We start from the raw sequence: 18,245 nt of genomic DNA, 5'->3' as shown, positions 1-18,245 counted from the left end.
TTCCAGCGAGCACGGATGGGCGGGGGCCTGGGAATCCTCCTCTGGATTTGGACTTGATCCCCGTGGCCATTACAAGCTTTTGGACAGGGCAGTAATAAGACGTGATGTGATGTGATCCAAGCAGCGTTTGAGGAAGATTGAGCAGGATTTCCCCCCTTTGCCCTCGAGGCCCTGGTCTTCATTCCCTGTGGCTTTGCTGTTTCATGGGTGCAGTGCTGTGGCTCCATAATAAGATCGCCAAGAACGGCTGTGGGTTTGTATTATGAATCACCAAATTGCCAGCTCATGGATCTGAGTAGTGACTGGTGATTCTGGTCCCTCCCCTCTTCCCACCCCAGGCATCTTAGAGGCCACTCCAATGACCTGTGAGAGGATAGACATCAGATGGGACAATGCCTGACTCACATTCAGAACCCAGCACCCAGCGCCTCTGGGGGCTGTGTTTTTATATTCTGATATGTGGCTTTTTAAAACTTGTTTTAATTATTTTTACAAATTGATATCGTTGTACTTATTTTGGGGTTGCTGGTATGTTTTAAGAGATTAGATGATTGATTTTCCCATTTCACTCATTACCTGGGTAACTGCCCCATGTCCCAGATTTCCTTTCTGGAATCCCTTAGTGATGAATCCTGGACCCCTTGACGCATGAAATTGCCCACGTTCTTTGGGGAGCAGTGACTGAGTTCAGACGTGGGGTGGGCACTCATGCTCAAAGTGTATATACCGAGAGAATTTTGAAACTAGAGGAAATCTTAGCCCCCTTTCCTTCTCTTTCCTGCTTACCATTCACACACCGCCTGCTGGGACTCTGCTTCCAGTGCCCACCTCTTCAGTCTTCCAGCATCCACTGAAGGTGAAAAGGGAACAACCATTTAGAAGAGTCTAGTCTGTGAGATTTTCCCTGGGTCATGTAGCTTGCCAATTCTAAAACCCTTTTTCCACACTGCTGCTCACATCTCCCAGCAAAGCTAGAACCCAGACCCCTCCTTCTCTTTTTCAGACCCCAAAGTTCCTGCTTCTCTGTGAACACCTTTAAGAGCTATACATGCTCTTAAATTAGGCAGGCCTGGGCTAGGGGCTGGGCAATCAGGGAAGGCTTCCTGCGGGAGGTAGAACTGACAGGTCCTTGCTATGGAGTAGAGTCTAGACCAGCCGAAAAGTAGGAAGGAGGTTTAAGGGGAGGAAGCAAAGAAACAATATCAGGGAGGGGCCCAGCTAGGATTCACCAGATAAACAGGCCCATTTTGCAAGCCCCAAACTCAGGTCCTGCAGCCATCCCAAGCCTGCGGAATACTGCCCTGAGTCGTGTGTTTCTGGCTGAAACATCTGCAGTGAAACCAGCTCCTCTGCTTTGGTGAAGCAGAAATCCAAGTCCTCCTCACACCCGAGGGAGGAGAGAGAGGAAGCTGGTTCCAGACGGTGCAGGAGCAAGTCACAGGGTTTATGTTAATGCGGGCCCTGCCCGTGCCGGCGGCTTAGCCTATGAGCTGGGGCCCTGGCAGACAGCTTAATTACCGCTGCAGCTCGCCTCAGCTTGTGTTCCTTGCTCCCTAAAATAATAAGGATGGCGTCACCGACTTCCCTAGGCCATGTGCTCCCCGCCTGCCTTCAGAGCTCTATTGTAGGAAACAAACAAACAAAAAAAATCAGAGACATGGATGCTTTTTTCTTAGGGAGATTTTTGTTTGTTTGTTTAAAAGTAATAGGGGACTCTGCCCCTAGTTAAGGTTTTAAAGGAGCTTTGAGAGGTATGGAGATCAGGGTCTACTACTTTTGAGGCCTCCTGTTAGCAGCAACTTGAAGCTACCCGGATGATCTGTTAATTTCATGGTCTTCAATGGGGGACGTGAGTTCCAATCCCTAGTGGTGGTGTGTCTTGTGGGGAAATGAATCGCCCAGCTCACAGTGACTCTGGGTGGGCCCAGCTCTGGACCTTGCCTCTTCCTCTGGAAAAAAAGAGCTGAGCTTCACCAAAGTTTTGTAGACTGTGGGTCACATTAGACATATTTTGTTTTAAGTAAGTGTTAAGTGTTGTTTTCAGTTGCGTATGCCTGCATACACGTTAAAAATGTGTGTACTGGGCCATGGTGTAAAATGTAGAAAGCCACTGGCCTAGGAGATCCCTAAGGTCTTATTAGCTTTCGAAATGTCTAACTTTCCTCCCAGAGCTTTTACTTTTCCCCAAGATGGAACCTGACTGATTTTTGCAGGTTTTGCCACACTGGCTATTAAGCAAAACGATAGATTTAATGTTAAAACCACAAAGTGACAAACATCTATCGCCCCAGTCTAAAACCTTGGTGTCTCAGACAATCTGGCCTTCTAGCTGAAATGGGATCTGCAGCAGGGGACGGCCCATTTAAAAGCTGACCTATTTAAAACCCACGAGCACCAAAAACACAGGGTCAATTTGATATGAGTCTTCTCTTGTGTGCAAAGACTGGAACCTGAAAACCAAATTGGTCAGGGACTGACAAGCTTGAAACCAAAGCTACAAATATTTCTTAAGTCTTGCTCCGTGAAGGAAAAGACCAATCAAGGGTTAGTGTGAAAAACAAAACAAGGTGTGGATGTAAGATCCAAAGGGGCTTGTTTTGAGCACACGGTTCCTGGTTCCCCAACAGGGTGAGAGGCCTCTCATTTTCCGTAAGGAAGCCGTACAGACAGATGAGTTGATTGAAATCTGCTAACCTGCCTTTTGTTCCCATTCTTGTGCCTGGACTGAACACAACAGTAAACATGGCCGTGGATAAAGGGGAAGGCATGTGGCTTTTGCCAAGCTGGGGATGCTCTAAGTACATTCTTACTTAATCCAACCCTAGGTGATGGACATTATAGTCACTGAAGGAAACGGAAGCTTACAGTAAGCTGGCCAAAAAGAAGACAAGTTGAACTGGAGCCAGTTCTCTCTGATTCGGGAGCCTGCCTTCTGTCCACCTTTCCATGTTGCCTCGGGAAGTACTAGAAAAAGAAGGAGCAGTTCTAACTGCGCTTCATTCTCTCTGGTCCTGTCCTTCAAAGAGCTCTGTCTCAGGCCCACACTGTCTACTTTAATCAGGGCGAGCTTCGCAGGCAGGTGGCGCATACAGCGTACACTTGGTTTAATGCACTACTGTCACTGTCTTGAAATTCTTCATAATTTTTAAGCAAGAGGCTCTATGATTTTCATTTTACAGCTTTTGATATAGTGTATCTCCTCTGTTGGTCCTTCCGGGTCTCCCTCATCTGCCTTCAGTGTGCCTGTTCCAGCTGGTGGAGGCATTTGAAGAATGCACGCTGGCCCAGCCCTGGTCCTGCTACCTGGCACACTGGACTGGAGTTGTTTACTGGTCGCTGTCTCCTCCCAGCCGGCCACCACACCTCTTGCTGGCAAGGACCCCGACCTTGGTTTACTGTTTCTTCGGTGTCCCCTCAGACAACAATGTCACAGGCGTGCCCCTGTGTAGAGAGGGCTGCAGACGTGTATGCAGAACCCTGGGTCAGTCAGGTGGTGGGGGAGAGTGTGCACAGCCAATATGCCTCTCAGGGGCTTGTGCTTGTCTTGGGGCGCAAGAAAGACTCCAAAAAATACTGGTATTGTTTATAAAAGGTAGGGCTCATCCAACATTTATTCTGTTGAATACTGTTGAATATGTTTCACGACAGTTTGACTCACCTCTGTATTTCCGGCACCTAATGTTATGCCTGGCGCAATAAACAGGACATTTGTCAAGCAGTTGCTCTGGTCTCCGCTCCCTGCTAGGCTGATTACAGAGAAGGACAGTCCCTGACCTCTAGGAGGATCGGATGCTTAATACACGATTAAATGATTCATGCAGCAGCTGCCCTTGGTGCCCCAGGATGCACAGAGCTGGGCTGGAGAAGGCTTCCTGGGGAGGGGAACTGGATTTGTAGGGTAAGAGTGAGAGATGGGGGGTGCTGAGATTGGATGAAGGGGAGGGAGCTCCAAGAATGGAGAACCTTAGAGGTCATGTGTAGAAAGTTGAATTTTTCCCAAGGTAGTGAGAAGCCAGGAATGTTTTCTGGGCTGGAGTTTACCCTTCATAGGTTAAACAGATCTCATCAACCCCTTTCTACAGAGGCAGAAGCCTGAGGCCTGGGGGAGAGAGCTGAGATCATTGAGCCAGTTGGGTCCTTGCCCTCTAGGTCGAGTCCTGTTCCCGGTGATCCAGGCTGCCTCCTGACCACTTCCATCCTCAGTCACAGAGACCTGGTTTGGAGGCAAAAGCAGGCAAAAGCAGGCAAAAGTGACTCGAGGTGACAGTGACCAGCGCTGCAATGTTGGGAATAGAGAGGAAAGGTCAAATTTAAAAGATCTGTAAAGACATGATTTCAGTTTTAAAACAACAGATTGTTCCTTAGAGCAGTAACGTATTTGTGTTTATCGTGGAATTTTCGGGTCCCACTGGTGGAAAATGACTGGCAAGTCTTTGCTTCGGAGACAGGTTTTTCAGGAAGTGCAGGAGCCCCTGCACTCTGACGTCTTGGGAACCTTTAGTGTTGCCTCACTGGCCTCCCGTGAATGTGAGGGCCTCTTTTAGGTGTTCACTTGAGGAATGAAGTGAACATTGGGACCTGTGTAGGTTTCTTTTTGGGGTGTTGGAAAAGCTTCTGATACAAGCAGAGTAATTTCGGTTCAACCAGATAGAGTAACCACGTTTGGATATTTTTAAATGGCCGGTGGAATTGGGAAAGAGTCTACAAAAGTACAAATTTTCAGTTTAATTTTAACTTTGCACTTCGCTCACACCCAGGACTTGGCAGGGGAAGTGGGCCTTGGTTTTTTTTTTTCTTTTTAAAGCAGAACACACCCTGGATGGAAAAGGGATGTGCTCTTCACATGGAAGGGTTAGAGCCAAGTACAGAGGAAATGGGTTTGGTATTGTAGCAGACGTTCAGGGTGGGACCAGGCTTTGAAACTGGAGCACGAGGAATGTGTGGCCCTGTGTGGAGGCAGGCAGGGAGGAGGACGGGATGCCTTTCACAGGAAGTGTGGCCCTATGTGGATGCAGGCAGGGAGGAGGACGGGATGCCTTTCACAGGAAGTGTGGCCCTATGTGGAGGCAGGCAGGGAGGAGGACGGGATGCCTTTCACAGGAAGTGTGGCCCTATGTGGAGGCAGGCAGGGAGAAGGACGGGATGCCTTTCACAGGAAGTGTGGCCCTATGTGGAGGCAGGCAGGGAGGAGGACGGGATGCCTTTCACAGGAAGTGTGGCCCTATGTGGAGGCAGGCAGGGAGGAAGACGGGATGCCTTTCACAGGAAGTGTGGCCCTGTGTGGAGGCAGGCAGGGAGGAGGACGGGATGCCTTTCACAGGCAGCTGTTGGGCTGGTGTTTTGGTTTCGTGCTGTTTGGTGTATTTCAGTACTTCACAGCTCATCTGCTGCTCCCATTGGGACCCCTCTTCACCTCACAACAAACAGTGGGTCTTCCCCCATGTGGTTTGGGCTTTTTGGTGGTATCAGGAACCTCAGGTCTAAGCCCTGGTCCCTCCCTCCCCTCTGTGATCTCACCCCGCATGAAACAGTGGGGATTCTGAAGACCTCACCTTTAAAGAGATGGGGATTTCCCGAGGGAGTGGAAGCAGCCTCTTGCTGTTTGGGGAAGAGCAGGGTCCCAGGCCCCTCTCCGTATCCTTGCCCGCTCCTGCAGCGTCATCTGAGCCAGTGCAGGGCTGGGCTGTGTGCTTGGGTTGCTAAGGACGTGTAACCAGAGCAGAGACCTCTGGGGTGGTGCCCACCTGGTTGGTGGAAGTTAGAAGAGGAGCTGAAAGGGAGCAGTTACGGCTGTAGGGGCAGAAAGTTGTGATCCCTTTCCTCACCCATCATAGAGTTCACGGCCAACACTTAACAACAAAAGAAAAGCATAACAAATTTATTTAATCAAAGTTGTAAGTGACATGAGAACCTTCAGAGAAGACCCAAAGACCTGGGAAAACTGCCTATTTTATACTTAGATTTGATGAGGAATAATAACAGCATGAAGAAATGTGATTGGACAAAGGGGTGTAGGCTGAGAGGGAACCCAGCAAGGCCTGTCTGTTCAGATTCTTCTTGGCCTCTCTGTGTAGCATTCCTTTCTCCTAGATATGGAGAAGGGAGAGAAGAGAGTAGACTTTCTCAGCTTGCTTTGGGAAAGAGGAATTCTAGTTTTCGTGGCCCGCCTTGGGGAAGAGAAGTTCTGGATTCTCTGACTTCTAGGGAGAGAGGATGAGAGACAGGAGGGCAGGAGGAAGTCACACAGAGCTTGCTTCTGAAGCCTTCCAATCTCCTTTAATTCAAAGTATTCAGCACACCAAAACCCCTTACATTGGGGTCATGTATTCTGAGCCCCAACACAGCCAAGAACTTGTAGAATTGACTTAGGGGTCTAGGGAGAGCTTGTGCCCAAGATTCCTGTCCCAAGAAGCCATCAGGGGCCCCTCCTTATCTTGTGGCTAACACCAGCCACCTGGGTGCAGTAGACACCCTCCTGTGACCTTGTTTTGGGATTTTAGGATAAGCAGTTCGGATGTACCTTTAAAACGGAGCCAACACACACCCCAAGGAGTGGTTATGGGGATTAAATGAGACTGTGTATGAAGCACCTAGAGTGTGCCTAGCGAGTACTCAAGAAACATGCTATCATTATTTCTGATAAAACCATTAATAGTGGTTGCTTGCATATTGTCCTCGAGAGGAGAGACCACCAGTTTGGGTGCGATGGTAGAAGCCGGGGACTGGCTTTGTCAGGACTCTAAAACCTATGTCTATCTGTAGCATTCCTAGGCAGCCTGTCCCAGCAGCTGCCCCTTGGGCAGGGGTGGCAGGCAGCATTGTGCCTCTCCAGGAAGGAGGCCGACTTCCTGGACGAATTCCCTGGGCTCCCCAGCACTGCTCTCCAAGGCCCTCCTCTCCTTGGCTAACAGCAGTAAGAGGAGAAGCCATTGACCCATCTAGAAAAACCACATGCCTGCAGTCTTTGAGGGTAGACTGGAATCTCTTCTCGTATTTGCCTTGCTCTGGTGGAGCTTCAAGAATTCCCAGGGCCTTCCAAGGAAACCAATTACTAAAGAAGACTTTGAGCCATGTGACTCCAGTGTTTACTGCTCAAAGGCGATGGCTCCCCTCCCCCAGTACACTCTCCCTCCATTTGCACTGGTCCCTGAAGGCCCAGCTTCCTGGCCCTACACTGCTTCCCTGCCCTAGGGCAGAAGGCCTCACAGGATTTATTCCCAGGCGCTCTTGCCATGACCTTGAGAAGGTGGCTTGACCTGGACACCTGGATCTCAGGGACCGAGCGGGTGGGAAAGGACTGAACCTCCCCCTCCCAGACCCAACAGGAAGGTGGGCTTTGGTGACCATTTCCTAGGCTGAGAACTCCTTAGCTCCAGGAGAGGGCTGCGCTCCCTGGCTCTCCCACTCTGTGGGCTCTGCCAGATGAAAGCCACAAATTGCTGTTGTCCCGGGCGGAGCGGCATGCCTCCACCCACCACTGAAGGATGAAGACAAGGCAGCTGCAGGGCCCTGCAGGACTCTGAGATCCAGATGGACCCCAGCGCTCCCCTGCTCTGCCCACTGGCAAGAGTGGGCCGAGGAAGGGCATAGCAGGCTTCGTGTGGACTCTATTTCCATCTCCTTTCCCCCATATCTCTACTTGGCCCAGAGATCCCTGAGTAGGAGGGGCACCTGGTCATTCTGGGCCCAGTAGGAAGAAGCTAGGCAAGTTGGCATGCTCAAAGGAGCAGGAGCAGCCCTGGACAGGGACTGGTTAGAAAGCCTGGCTGCTTATCCAAGAGAAGAAAACGCCCCGAGGGGCCGGAGCAGCCCTTTGAACAATGCAGGACTGCTGTAGAGAAAGACCGAGCTTGTGCCATGTGACCCATTGGTGAGAAATCTGGGCCTGTGAAAGGAAGTGAAAGGGAGAGAGGGAGGCAGCAAATCTAGTTGATACTGGTAACTGTTTCCTGGCAGGTGCAGGGAGCTTGGGCTTCTGTATCCTGGGTTGAAGGGACTCTTTCAGATAGGAGGTGCAGGCAGGGATCACCTTTAAGGTGTCCTCCAGTCCAGAGAAGCCAGGTTTCCCAGAAGCTGGACTGCTCTGGGGCAGGATGGAGAACTGTGGGCCAGCTGCCTGGAAGGAGGGCCACACACCGGGTCTCCCTTGTTTACTCCCAGTGTCATTTTGTGCCTGCGACCTGGTTACTCTCCCTCAACCTATCTTTTTGCCTTTGTCATTAGAACCTGCAGTTTCACCTTCACCTAAGTTACCTCTTAACAGTCCTGTGAAAAGGTGGCTCTTTTCAGTTCTTTCTAGTTCATTAGAAATAAAGGATTTAGGACCCAAGTTGTGGGCAGGAGAGTTGAATGGGGAAAAGATAGGGCCACAGAGGTGCCTCCAAAGACAGACTTTGGGATTTTCTTGACTTCAGCATTTCATTATGGACCCATCCTAGGGTTGGGAGTTTCCATTCTCCTTCCACATCTATGCTGGACGGTGAAGAACAAAGTCTGGAGCTGTGCTATCCAATATAATAGTTACCTGTGTCTCTTTGCACCTACGTTAATTGAAATTAAATAGAGTTAAAAGCTCTGTTTCTCAATGTAGGGGTCTCATGAGGGCATTGGGGTGGTGGGGCAAGGCCCAGAAGTCCCCAGCAGTGCTGTGGCTGGTGCATGTGGGTTTTGGGAGAGTGCCAGAGCAGCGCTGGAATGAGACCACCAACCTTGCCAAAGGCATCAGGACTCACTCAGTTTGTCTTCTGTGGTCCAGCCGAGGCCCCTGTCTGGAGTGGCTCCCTGGTTCTGCAGCTCTGCTCACCACAGGCCTCCTCTCACCCAAATGTTGAAAAGGCAGAGAAGTCAGGGTGGGCAAATCCATCCTGTGGTCATTAGCAGCACAGTGATCCAGAAAGCAGGAAGAAGTGACGGAATGATGGGCTGCTTCCTGTGTCTGTCTCCCTGTTCTCCCAGGAGTCCTCTAACATCCCTCGCCTGCTTCCGCCCCATTCCTCACCTCCACTCACACAGTCGGTCCTTCTTGCAGGTGAAAGAACTTGTCCTGGACAACAGTCGGTCGAATGAAGGCAAACTCGAAGGCCTCACAGATGAATTTGAAGAACTGGAATTCTTAAGTACAATCAACGTAGGCCTCACCTCAATCGCAAACTTACCAAAGTTAAACAAACTTAAGAAGGTAAATAGAGTGTTTGGAGTCTGTGTGGGTCGGGAGGCAGGGGTGGGGAGGAGGAAGGTTCTTACTTTGTGTTTAGAAAGCGTAATTGAGGGGAAAGCCAGGTGCTCGCACCAGCATGCCAGACAATTCCCTGAGACTGCTTTCCCTTCTTGCCCGTCTGGGGAAAGCTGGGCAGCTCTGAGCTGGGAGCCTTTATTTTAAAAGCCATTTCTGCTTTTTCTTTCCCTGCCTTGTTTAGCTTGAACTAAGCGATAACAGAGTCTCAGGGGGCCTGGAAGTATTGGCAGAAAAGTGTCCGAACCTCACACATCTAAATTTAAGTGGCAACAAAATTAAAGACCTCAGCACAATAGAGCCACTGGTAAGTCATCCGGACCGTCCCCTCCCTGCAGGGGTAGGAGGCGGGAGGAATTGGCATCAGCGAATACTGCTTTTGCATTTGTCCTTTTCCCGCTTAATTTCTTTGACTCTCATGCTGTGCTATGAGACAGAATTGAGCTATTGTTTCTGCTGCATCCATAGAGAAACTGAGGTCCAGAGAAGTGAAATAGCTTGACCAAGGTCACACAGACAGAATGGGCAGCTATTGTACAGGTGGGGTAGAACCCTAGTCTCAATTTCTGGTCTCCTGCTTTTCCACTCAGTTTTTGCTCAGCTTTGGAAACCTGAGCTATAATGTCTTGAGGTTCAGGGCACGGCTTGTCCCTGTCTGGAAAGGTAGGAGTGATCCAAGAATTAAACTGGCCCTGGAGGTGGACTCCCGTTTTCTCCTTGGGTCGCTGACCTCTGAACTGTGGGAGATGAGTCAGTCCTGACATAGAACCATGGAGTGTGAGAGCCTCGTGCAGGCAGCCCTTCCTCAGCGTGGCATGGAGGACAGTGGCCCCTGGTCACCAGTCCTTGGTGTGACAGTGGCCAGGCCCTCAGAGACCTGGGTAGCATTTCTGGCTCCTCTGCTCATCCTTATAGAGATCGACAGCTCCCAAGCTTCACTGATTTACCAGCCAGAAAGGGGCAGGTCATGTTCAGAACACTTTACATATTACTAGGATCTGATTTGCTGTATTCCTTTGATTTTAAGGAAATCAGCTCTAAGATGTGTCACTGATGAGATAACAACTCTTTTGGAACAGGAAATACTACCACATGAAGGAAATATACCTGTTGTGAATATATACTTAAGAATCACCTCATAAGGCTGGGCGCGGTGGCTCACACCTGTAATCCCAGAACTCTGGGAGGCCAAGGCAGGTGGATCACCTGAGGTCAGGAGTTTGAGATCAGCATGCCCAACATGGTGACACCCTGTCTCTACTAAAAATACAAAAAGTAGCTGGGCGTGGTGGCAGGCACCTGTAATCCCAGCTACTCGGGAGGCTGAGGCAGGAGAGTCACTTGAACCCAGCAGTGGGGGCAGAGGTTTCAGTGAGCCAAGATTGCGTCACTGCACTCCAGCCTGGGTGGCAGAGTGAGACTGTCTCACAAAAAAAAAAGAAGCACCTCAGCCATCTAGAATCAGGAAAAGGTCAGGAGGACAATTGGCCACGTTTGCCAAATTTCTCTTCTGGGTTTATAGGGGAGGTTGGGTATCCCTCAGATTGGACTGGTGTTTTTGGGGTTTCTATCCCAAAAGGCACTCCTTGCCCTCCATGGATGCTCACGGGACTTGCTGTTGGCCAGTGTGGCAGAACAAGACACTGGCATGTCTTTTCCACGCTCAAATTTTACCTATCCATTGATGGCATTGGGGCCAACTAGTAGAATATGCTTCCCACAGAACTTCTTTTCAGGTCTTCCAGTAGTCTCTTAGGAGAAAGACAGACGATTTTGATCTGTCTGGAAGTCTTGCTTTTGTAATGTCATTGCAAAAGGAAAAAGTCTTTGAAGTTCTGTGTATGTGTGTATGGGTGATTGAGTGTATAAAATCTTTGTGAAACATTGTGATTCAGTCACCGTTAGGTATCAGGCACGTTTATGTTCACACTGTCCACTGCCCCCTGCCCAGATCACACATGTCTCAGTGCTTTCCCTACCCTGCTTGTCAGTGTGCGTTGCCTCACCTCCCTGGGGTGGGAAGCTGCTTTTGGTAGGAGGTGCGGGGCTTGCCCACACGGACCACTGTCAAGACTTCCGCCCTGCCCTTGGCTCCTGCTGAGAATGACCCAGGTCTCAACTGCAGGGTTGAAGAGACAACAACCTAGCTTCCGACACTGACTCAAAGGAGCAGTGGTTTCACTCCCTTGTTAGACCTGGTGCCCTTTGGATCAGGGTCTCAGCCTGGGATAAGATTTTTTGTCCCTGGTACCTCGAAGGTCGGTGAGGTAGGAAGTCAAAATGCAGCTCAGTTACTTGGCAGCAGTATGACCCTTCACTTCTTGGGCCTCAGTTTCCTCTACGAGCGAACAGGGATAACATTGGCGAGAACCCATCTGGTAAAAATCTTTGAATCATGTCATATACGAAGGACAGAATTGGGATCCTCCATCGGATTTTCCTCTTGTTCTCTTTTGACAGGCAGTATTCAAAGAGTAAGAGCACAGGTCTGAAGTTGGGCCACCTGATGAATTACCAATCCTGTGCCCTTCATTTCCACATCTGTGAAATCAACTAATAATTATTTCTGCCTTACAGCGGTTGTGAGATCAAGTGACCCAGTACATGAAGTGCTATGTTAACTGCCCTCATCATCCTCATTATCAGATGCAGAAAGAGTTCAAGTTGACTTTTGGTTTCCCCCCACTCCTTAGTCTCAGGGAGAGGCAGCAAACCTCTTGGCTCCTGCACTCACAAAGCCCCAGGTTAATTTCAAGTCGGTCACTGTTAAGACAGAAGCTGTAATTGTAGAATGAAAGTGTTAACCTTGGATAAGGCTTCAAAGATCCTCCAGTCCAACCCCCCCCATTTTCCAGATGAAGACACTGAGGCCCACAAACCGCAGGTGATGTGTCTGGGCAAACACCATGGCTAAGCAGAGCCAAATCCAAGCTTCCTTATCACCTGGAAGTCGTGGTCTGTCCACACTGCCTCATGGCACCCTGGCCTGTTTGCTGGAGCTGTTCCCCCGCCTTCCCCCCACAGATCACTTACTGTTGACTTCATTTTTCCACTTGCAGAAAAAGTTAGAAAACCTCAAGAGCTTAGACCTTTTCAATTGCGAGGTAACCAACCTGAATGACTATCGAGAAAACGTGTTCAAGCTCCTCCCGCAACTCACATATCTCGACGGCTATGACCGGGACGACAAGGAGGCCCCTGACTCGGATGCTGAGGGCTACGTGGAGGGCCTGGATGATGAGGAGGAAGATGAGGATGGTGGGTGGCAGGGGCTGGGCTGGGGCTGCAGGGGCCCAGCTGAGGCCTTGGGGGGTTCCTCCTTGGTTTTACAGAGTGGGGTGGGTTGGGTGTTGGGAAGCCCCCACCCAGCTACTGTGGTAGGCTGGCCAGCTGTCAGGCAGCTACCTCCTTCCAAAGCTATGGAGGGGAGCGGAGCTGTCTGCTTTGTTTGCCATAGTCCCTAGTCTGTCTCATTGGTTGACTTCCCTGAAAGAACAGAGCATGAGTCCTATGCTCATGGAACTATCCTGAGATTCTCCAACTGCATAATAACTCCTTTAAAACCATCCACCTGAATCTCCACTTCAAATTTTGTCTATTTTCCAAAGCCCCCACAGAGGGAATTCTACAGGCCTTCTATAGTGTGACCCACACTTAGACACTCTCCCAGGAAGAGAGGGAGGGGATAGAGAGAGAGGAGGGTGTGGCCTCAGGATGCCCACCCGTGCCCGCCCGCCCGCCCGCTTTCCCATCTAGGTGTTTCTGTAGTGGAGAGGAGGTCTGGAGCCAGAGGGGTTGTGGGGCCCCCTGGTGGTTGCAGGCCACAGGCCCATACTTGGGGGCACTGCTCAGGTGCTCAGGAGCCCCAAGTGTTGAGAAATGGGGGGGCTGCAGGCAGCTTCTTGGGCTCCCTGGCAGTGTGGTGTGCAGTCGGGGCCTACAGGAAGGAAGGAGGGAAAAGAAGGAAGTTCTCCCATGCCCTCCCTTGCCACCAGCACAGGGCAGCTTTCCCATGGGTCTTCGTGGCCAGATAAAGTTGAGAACGGAGACACTTGCCTGATTAATTCAGATACAGGATTTTGGTTTTCCTTGTTCAATTGGGAGAGTTTTGCAGGATACTCACACCATGTCTGCCTTGGTGGGGATCTCATGATGTGGCAGACAGCAGCCAAAACTGGCAGTCCTGGGACCAGGTCCCCTAGGCCCAGCTCAGCTAGTGACTTGATGTGTGACCTTGAAAAAGTCAGTTCTCTCTGTGCCTCAGATCCCTCACCTTCAACGTGTGGAGTTTGGCCTAGGTGGTCTTTGTGAATGAATTGACCTTGCCGCTTTCCCAGGCCCCAGAACTTGTTGCTCTGCTCTGACAGTTTCCTGGTGGTCTCAGTGTGAGAGACCTCCAGAAGGAGTCTCACATTCCTAACACTTGGGAGGGGGCTTACCTTGGGCACCACTTCAGGATGTGTTTAATTATGTCAGCACTGTTTGCGTGAGAGTTAGTGTGTTCCGTCTTTGGGCTTAGGTAGGTGTGGGAGGGTCGTGGGCCCCACACTGAAGGCACCACAGGGGCCTGTGCTGCATGGGGCCAGAGCCAGCTCCTCACTAGTTCTGTTTCCATTCCCCATTTCGATTGCACAGAGGAGGAATATGATGAAGATGCTCAGGTAGTGGAAGACGAGGAGGACGAGGATGAGGAGGAGGAAGGTGAAGAGGAGGACGTGAGTGGAGAGGAGGAGGTAAGGAGGCTGGGGTGGGCAGGGCAGGGCCACCGTCTGCCCCTTTGAGGCAGCCCCACTGAACGCCTCTGTCATCAGCCTTGGCAGCCCTGGAGCCCTGGTTAGGAAAGTTGCTCCCCCGTGGTGGGTAGTGAAGTGAGTCTGTTTCAGAGCCTTTCGCTGGGCTGGTTCTGGGGAGGCGGAGAAGGGAAGAGGATTTTGGAGGCAGGGACTCAACCTGCTGGAGTAGACCTGGCCTTTGTTTCTATGTGAAGAAGCACAGAACACATGGCACCATTTTCTGCTTTTTGTATTCATATGCTAATTACGATATTCATTGAGCACTTAAACTGTGTGTTAGAGAAAACCAAAGACTGCCTTGAACTAATAGGTAGCAGGATAACACTGCTGGATCCCGAATCAGAGAGTGACACTATGCAAATAGAGCGTCAGGAGTTGGCCATTTTCCTAAACAGATTGGCTGGTTCCCAGTTTTTTAACAAGGTCTGTGAGGGGGCGAGTCCCAGCTCTACCACTCGCTAGCTGTGTGTCCCTGGACGATTGACTTGACCTTTCTGAGCCTGTTTCTTCATCTGTAAAACAGGGATCACGATAGCTTTCTCGTAGGGTTGTTAAGAGGATAAAGTGAAGTGTAAGTAAAACGCGTAAGGACAGTGTCTGACAAGGGGTAAGTGTCTGACTGCCTGTTGTAGGCGTTCGCACCCTCCTCCAGGTTCCTGGCACTGTGTGTTGGGTTTTGTGTTTGTATGTTCCGAGCCTCTCTGTAGCAGAGTCATTGTCTATGACTTGCTCAGAATTCTAAATCAACTCTTGCAAATTGCAAAAGTTAGACCTGGAGAGCTTTCAAATGACAATAGCTTGGACAAGGTGCCTGTGTCCCCTCCCAACTCCCCCAGCAGTTTCCTGTCTCCCTCCATGGAGGATGCAGACACATCCGCTCGCCACACGGACTCGCTCAGATAGTGTCTTCCAGTCAGCCGGCCCAGACTCGAGAGACACAGGCCAATGACAATAGAAAAGCAGAGTCCGGTGTGGTGGCTCACACCTGTAATGCCAGCACTTTGGGAGGCCGGGGCGGGCGGATCACTTGAGGTCAGGAGTTTGAGACCAGGCTAGGCAACATGGAAAGACCCCGTCTCTACTAAAAATACAAAAATTAGCTGGGCTTGATGGTGGGTGTCTGTAATCCCAGCTACTCGAGGCTGAAGCATGAGAATTGCTTGAACCGGGGAGGTGGAGGTTGTAATGAGCCAAGAAGGTCGCCACTGCCCTCCAGCCTGGGCAATAGAGTGAGACTCAGTCTCAAAAAAAAAAAAAAAGCTGGTGAGATGAGCTTGGTTTGAGTTTAGTTGTGCTGCTGCATTTGTCTTCTCCTGAGGTCTGGACTCTTAGGCTCATCTCTAAAGAATATTGTGAGTATTTTACAAATAAAGTCTTAGTAAAACAGGTTTCCCTAGAAGAGGGCAGTAAGTTATATTGGCCAATAGCTCTTTCATCTTCCTTTTCCTGTTACAGGCGTGCAGCATATGGGGGGGTTTGGGGGGTTTTTAATCTCACTGACCATCTGCATATTTCCAGCTTTCAGTAAAGGAGACATTTGGAAAAAACAAACAAACAAACAAACAAAAACGCAGAACCTTAGCAAACAGACTGATGCGGGAACTCTTCGGCGACATTTTAAAAGAATATTTCCCTTGATAAAAAGAAGTCTGTCGCCAAGTTCTTTTAAACTTCAGGAACCGGGTTTAGCAAGCAGAGCTTTAACTAGCGTATGCCTTCAGGAGCAGAGGAAAGCAAGGCCCTGTGTTGAGAGTGAAAGTCTACACTTTGCTGAGTCTCAAGCTGGTTGGGAATTCAAGCCTCAGGGGGCTTGAATTTTCTCCCCCTTCCCTCCCCTCCAGGTGATCCGAGTTTGCAAGCTAGAGAAGGGGCTGGGTCAGGGGACATTGTACTTGCCCACAGAATCTGGATTTCCTGAAACTGGGGTCTTCCCTTCAAGCCAAAACTAGATTGAGGACAGATGCAAGAAAGGATGGCCTACTTTGCACAGCAGGGAGTCTGCTCGGGAACTCGTTCTCCTCAGAATGTGCAGACTGGAAAGCTGCCTGCCTTACAGGGACTTCAGATCGGAGTTCTTAACCTGGGGATGGAATCCATAACCCCTTGAAACTGCTTGCAAATATTATAAATGATGCGGGCATTTTCTGGAGAGGAGTGCAACTTTCTGCAGATTCCCACATGGGTCCTTGATCAGAAATAAATTAAGAACCTCTGCTTTATATTCCTCTCGAGATGTCAAGTCTTGGTGGGGGCTCTGAGAGGCTGGGGGTGACCCCACATTTTTGTGCTCTGTGTGGCTTCCTCAGCATGTCCCGAGGCCGGGGCATTTCCAATGTTCTCATGTCTGTCTTTTCTCCTAGGAGGATGAAGAAGGTTATAATGATGGAGAGGTAGATGACGAGGAAGATGAAGAAGAGCTTGGTGGTATGGCAGCCTTTTTACTCTCAGCTGGTAGAAGCCTGGCTCTCACTTTGACCTGGGATTGCTTAGACCCCGAGGCCCCTGGTAGTAGGCAGGACACTCCTGTTAAAGACTGCAGGTCTCCCGCTCCAGCTGTGCAGACACCTTGACTCAGTTTCCCCGAATGGCATGGCTTGCTAGTCATGTGGTCCCCTGGCTTCTAATTGGGTGGGTTAAGTTGAAGAGGCGAGATGAATAACTAATCTAAATGGCTCTTTCTTACTCTTCCAGAAGAAGAAAGGGGTCAGAAGCGAAAACGAGAACCTGAAGATGAGGGAGAAGATGACGACTAAGTGGAATAACCTATTTTGAAAAATTCCTATTGTGATTTGACTGTTTTTACCCATATCCCCTCCCCCCCTCCAATCCTGCCCCCTGAAACTTATTTTTTTCTGATTGTAACGTTGCTGTGGGAACGAGAGGGGAAAAGTGTACTGGGGGTTGTGGGGGGAGGGAGGGCGGGAGGGGGTGGAATAAAATACTATTTTTACTGCCACTCTTTATTTTTTCCCCCTACTTTTTCTTTGTGTCCGGTTTTTGTCCCTGTAAATGCGATAGCTAAGTACACACTAAGTGAGCATTTGTTCCTGACTCTCAAAGAGGATGGTTTGGAGTTCTCTTACGTCTCCTGGTATTTCCCAAGTCTCTTGGGTTGGGTGGAAGGCCATGGCTGGTCTCAGTTAGGTTACTCAACGCTGAGGAGGGGCTGAGCCCCAGCCATAATCTTTTGCTTTGGTTCATATGATACCTGCTTTTCTCGGGCCTGCTAGAGGCATCCAACGCCCTGGTTTGTAAATAGCAACCTAAAGGCGTATTTCGGCACTGGTTTGGGGACATTCCCCATCTCTCATCCCTTTTCCCCTTCACAGATGGTGGTGGGCTTCACTCTACAAAGAGGACTCTGATGTGACTCTTGAGAACTTATGAGCCAGAGAGCTGAAAACGGCAGGCTTGTGAGTTACAAGGAAAATGGATTTATTTGGTAATTATAATTAAAAGAGAAGGAAACAAACCCTCAAACTTCAACTTCTTTAAAAGAAAAAAAAAGTCCTATCTTGTTCTGTAAAATATTAGAACGCTTTGTTTTACAAAAATGATGAGAGAATTCTTCCACATGTACTTCTGTGCTTAGAAAATTTTTACGGACCTAAGCGCTGGAGACGTTGCTGCATGTCGGCTGGGTTTTTTTTTCATACACCCGAGCACGGAAAAACTAACGCAAAATTGTATTTTCTTACCTAGTGGAAATCTGAAATGACTGCAAATTCCTAGTGAATGTACAGGTTTGCTTTTGTGTCCCTCTTCTGGTTGCTTTAGAAGTGACGTGTAATTTCTGAACCCATGTTTCATCTGTATAAAAGAACATCTGCACCAGTTTTTCTCCTGCCCCTCAGAAGAGCCAAACTTTGAGTTTTATGTCTGTTTGTCATTGATAAATTTCAATAAATCTTTTTATACAATTTTTTTGGGGATGGCTTCTTTGAGTCCAACAGGCCATTGATCTTTTCAAGATGCATTCCAGATGAACTGCTAGGTGAGGGGGGAACTTCATTTTTGTTACCTGATAGAATAGCTTTTCTTAAGAGAGAGAGAGAGAGAGAGATATCTAATGTGATACTAAGTTTGGGTACTTTTGGTCTTAAAGCAAGACTGGGTGGTGTGTCTTCATTAAAAGCTTCATTTTAAAAAGTTACAGTTACTAAAAAAACCAAATACCCAAACAGTCAAGTCAGGCCAACCGTAGAACCTCGTTTTGAATA

At 49.4% G+C, this 18,245-nt stretch overlaps 1 protein-coding gene across 6 annotated transcripts in view; it reads left to right on the top strand.

The window, feature by feature from the left end:
- The window catches only part of ANP32A (acidic nuclear phosphoprotein 32 family member A), a 118,910-nt gene extending 100,965 nt beyond the window's left edge, over positions 1-17,945 (top strand). For 5 of the 6 annotated variants that reach the window (XM_054239403.2, XM_002753274.7, XM_035259036.3 and 2 more), the window contains 6 exons: positions 9,029-9,178; positions 9,417-9,539; positions 12,292-12,490; positions 13,868-13,965; positions 16,386-16,449; positions 16,717-17,945. In XM_054239403.2, the coding sequence (XP_054095378.1) occupies positions 9,029-9,178; positions 9,417-9,539; positions 12,292-12,490; positions 13,868-13,965; positions 16,386-16,449; positions 16,717-16,778 (696 nt within the window). In that variant the 3' untranslated portion in view covers positions 16,779-17,945. Of the gene's footprint in view, positions 1-3,713; positions 3,899-9,028; positions 9,179-9,416; positions 9,540-12,291; positions 12,491-13,867; positions 13,966-16,385; positions 16,450-16,716 lie in introns of those variants that run through there. The other variant, XM_035259035.3, reaches the window with a different exon arrangement.
- Positions 17,946-18,245: the final 300 nt, after the last annotated feature.

Source organism: Callithrix jacchus, chromosome 8 (genome assembly GCF_049354715.1).
Source record: "Callithrix jacchus isolate 240 chromosome 8, calJac240_pri, whole genome shotgun sequence".
Classification (NCBI taxonomy): domain Eukaryota; kingdom Metazoa; phylum Chordata; class Mammalia; order Primates; family Cebidae; genus Callithrix; species Callithrix jacchus.
Note: the sequence above shows the minus strand (reverse complement) of the source record. Positions and strands in the feature narration are given on the sequence as shown.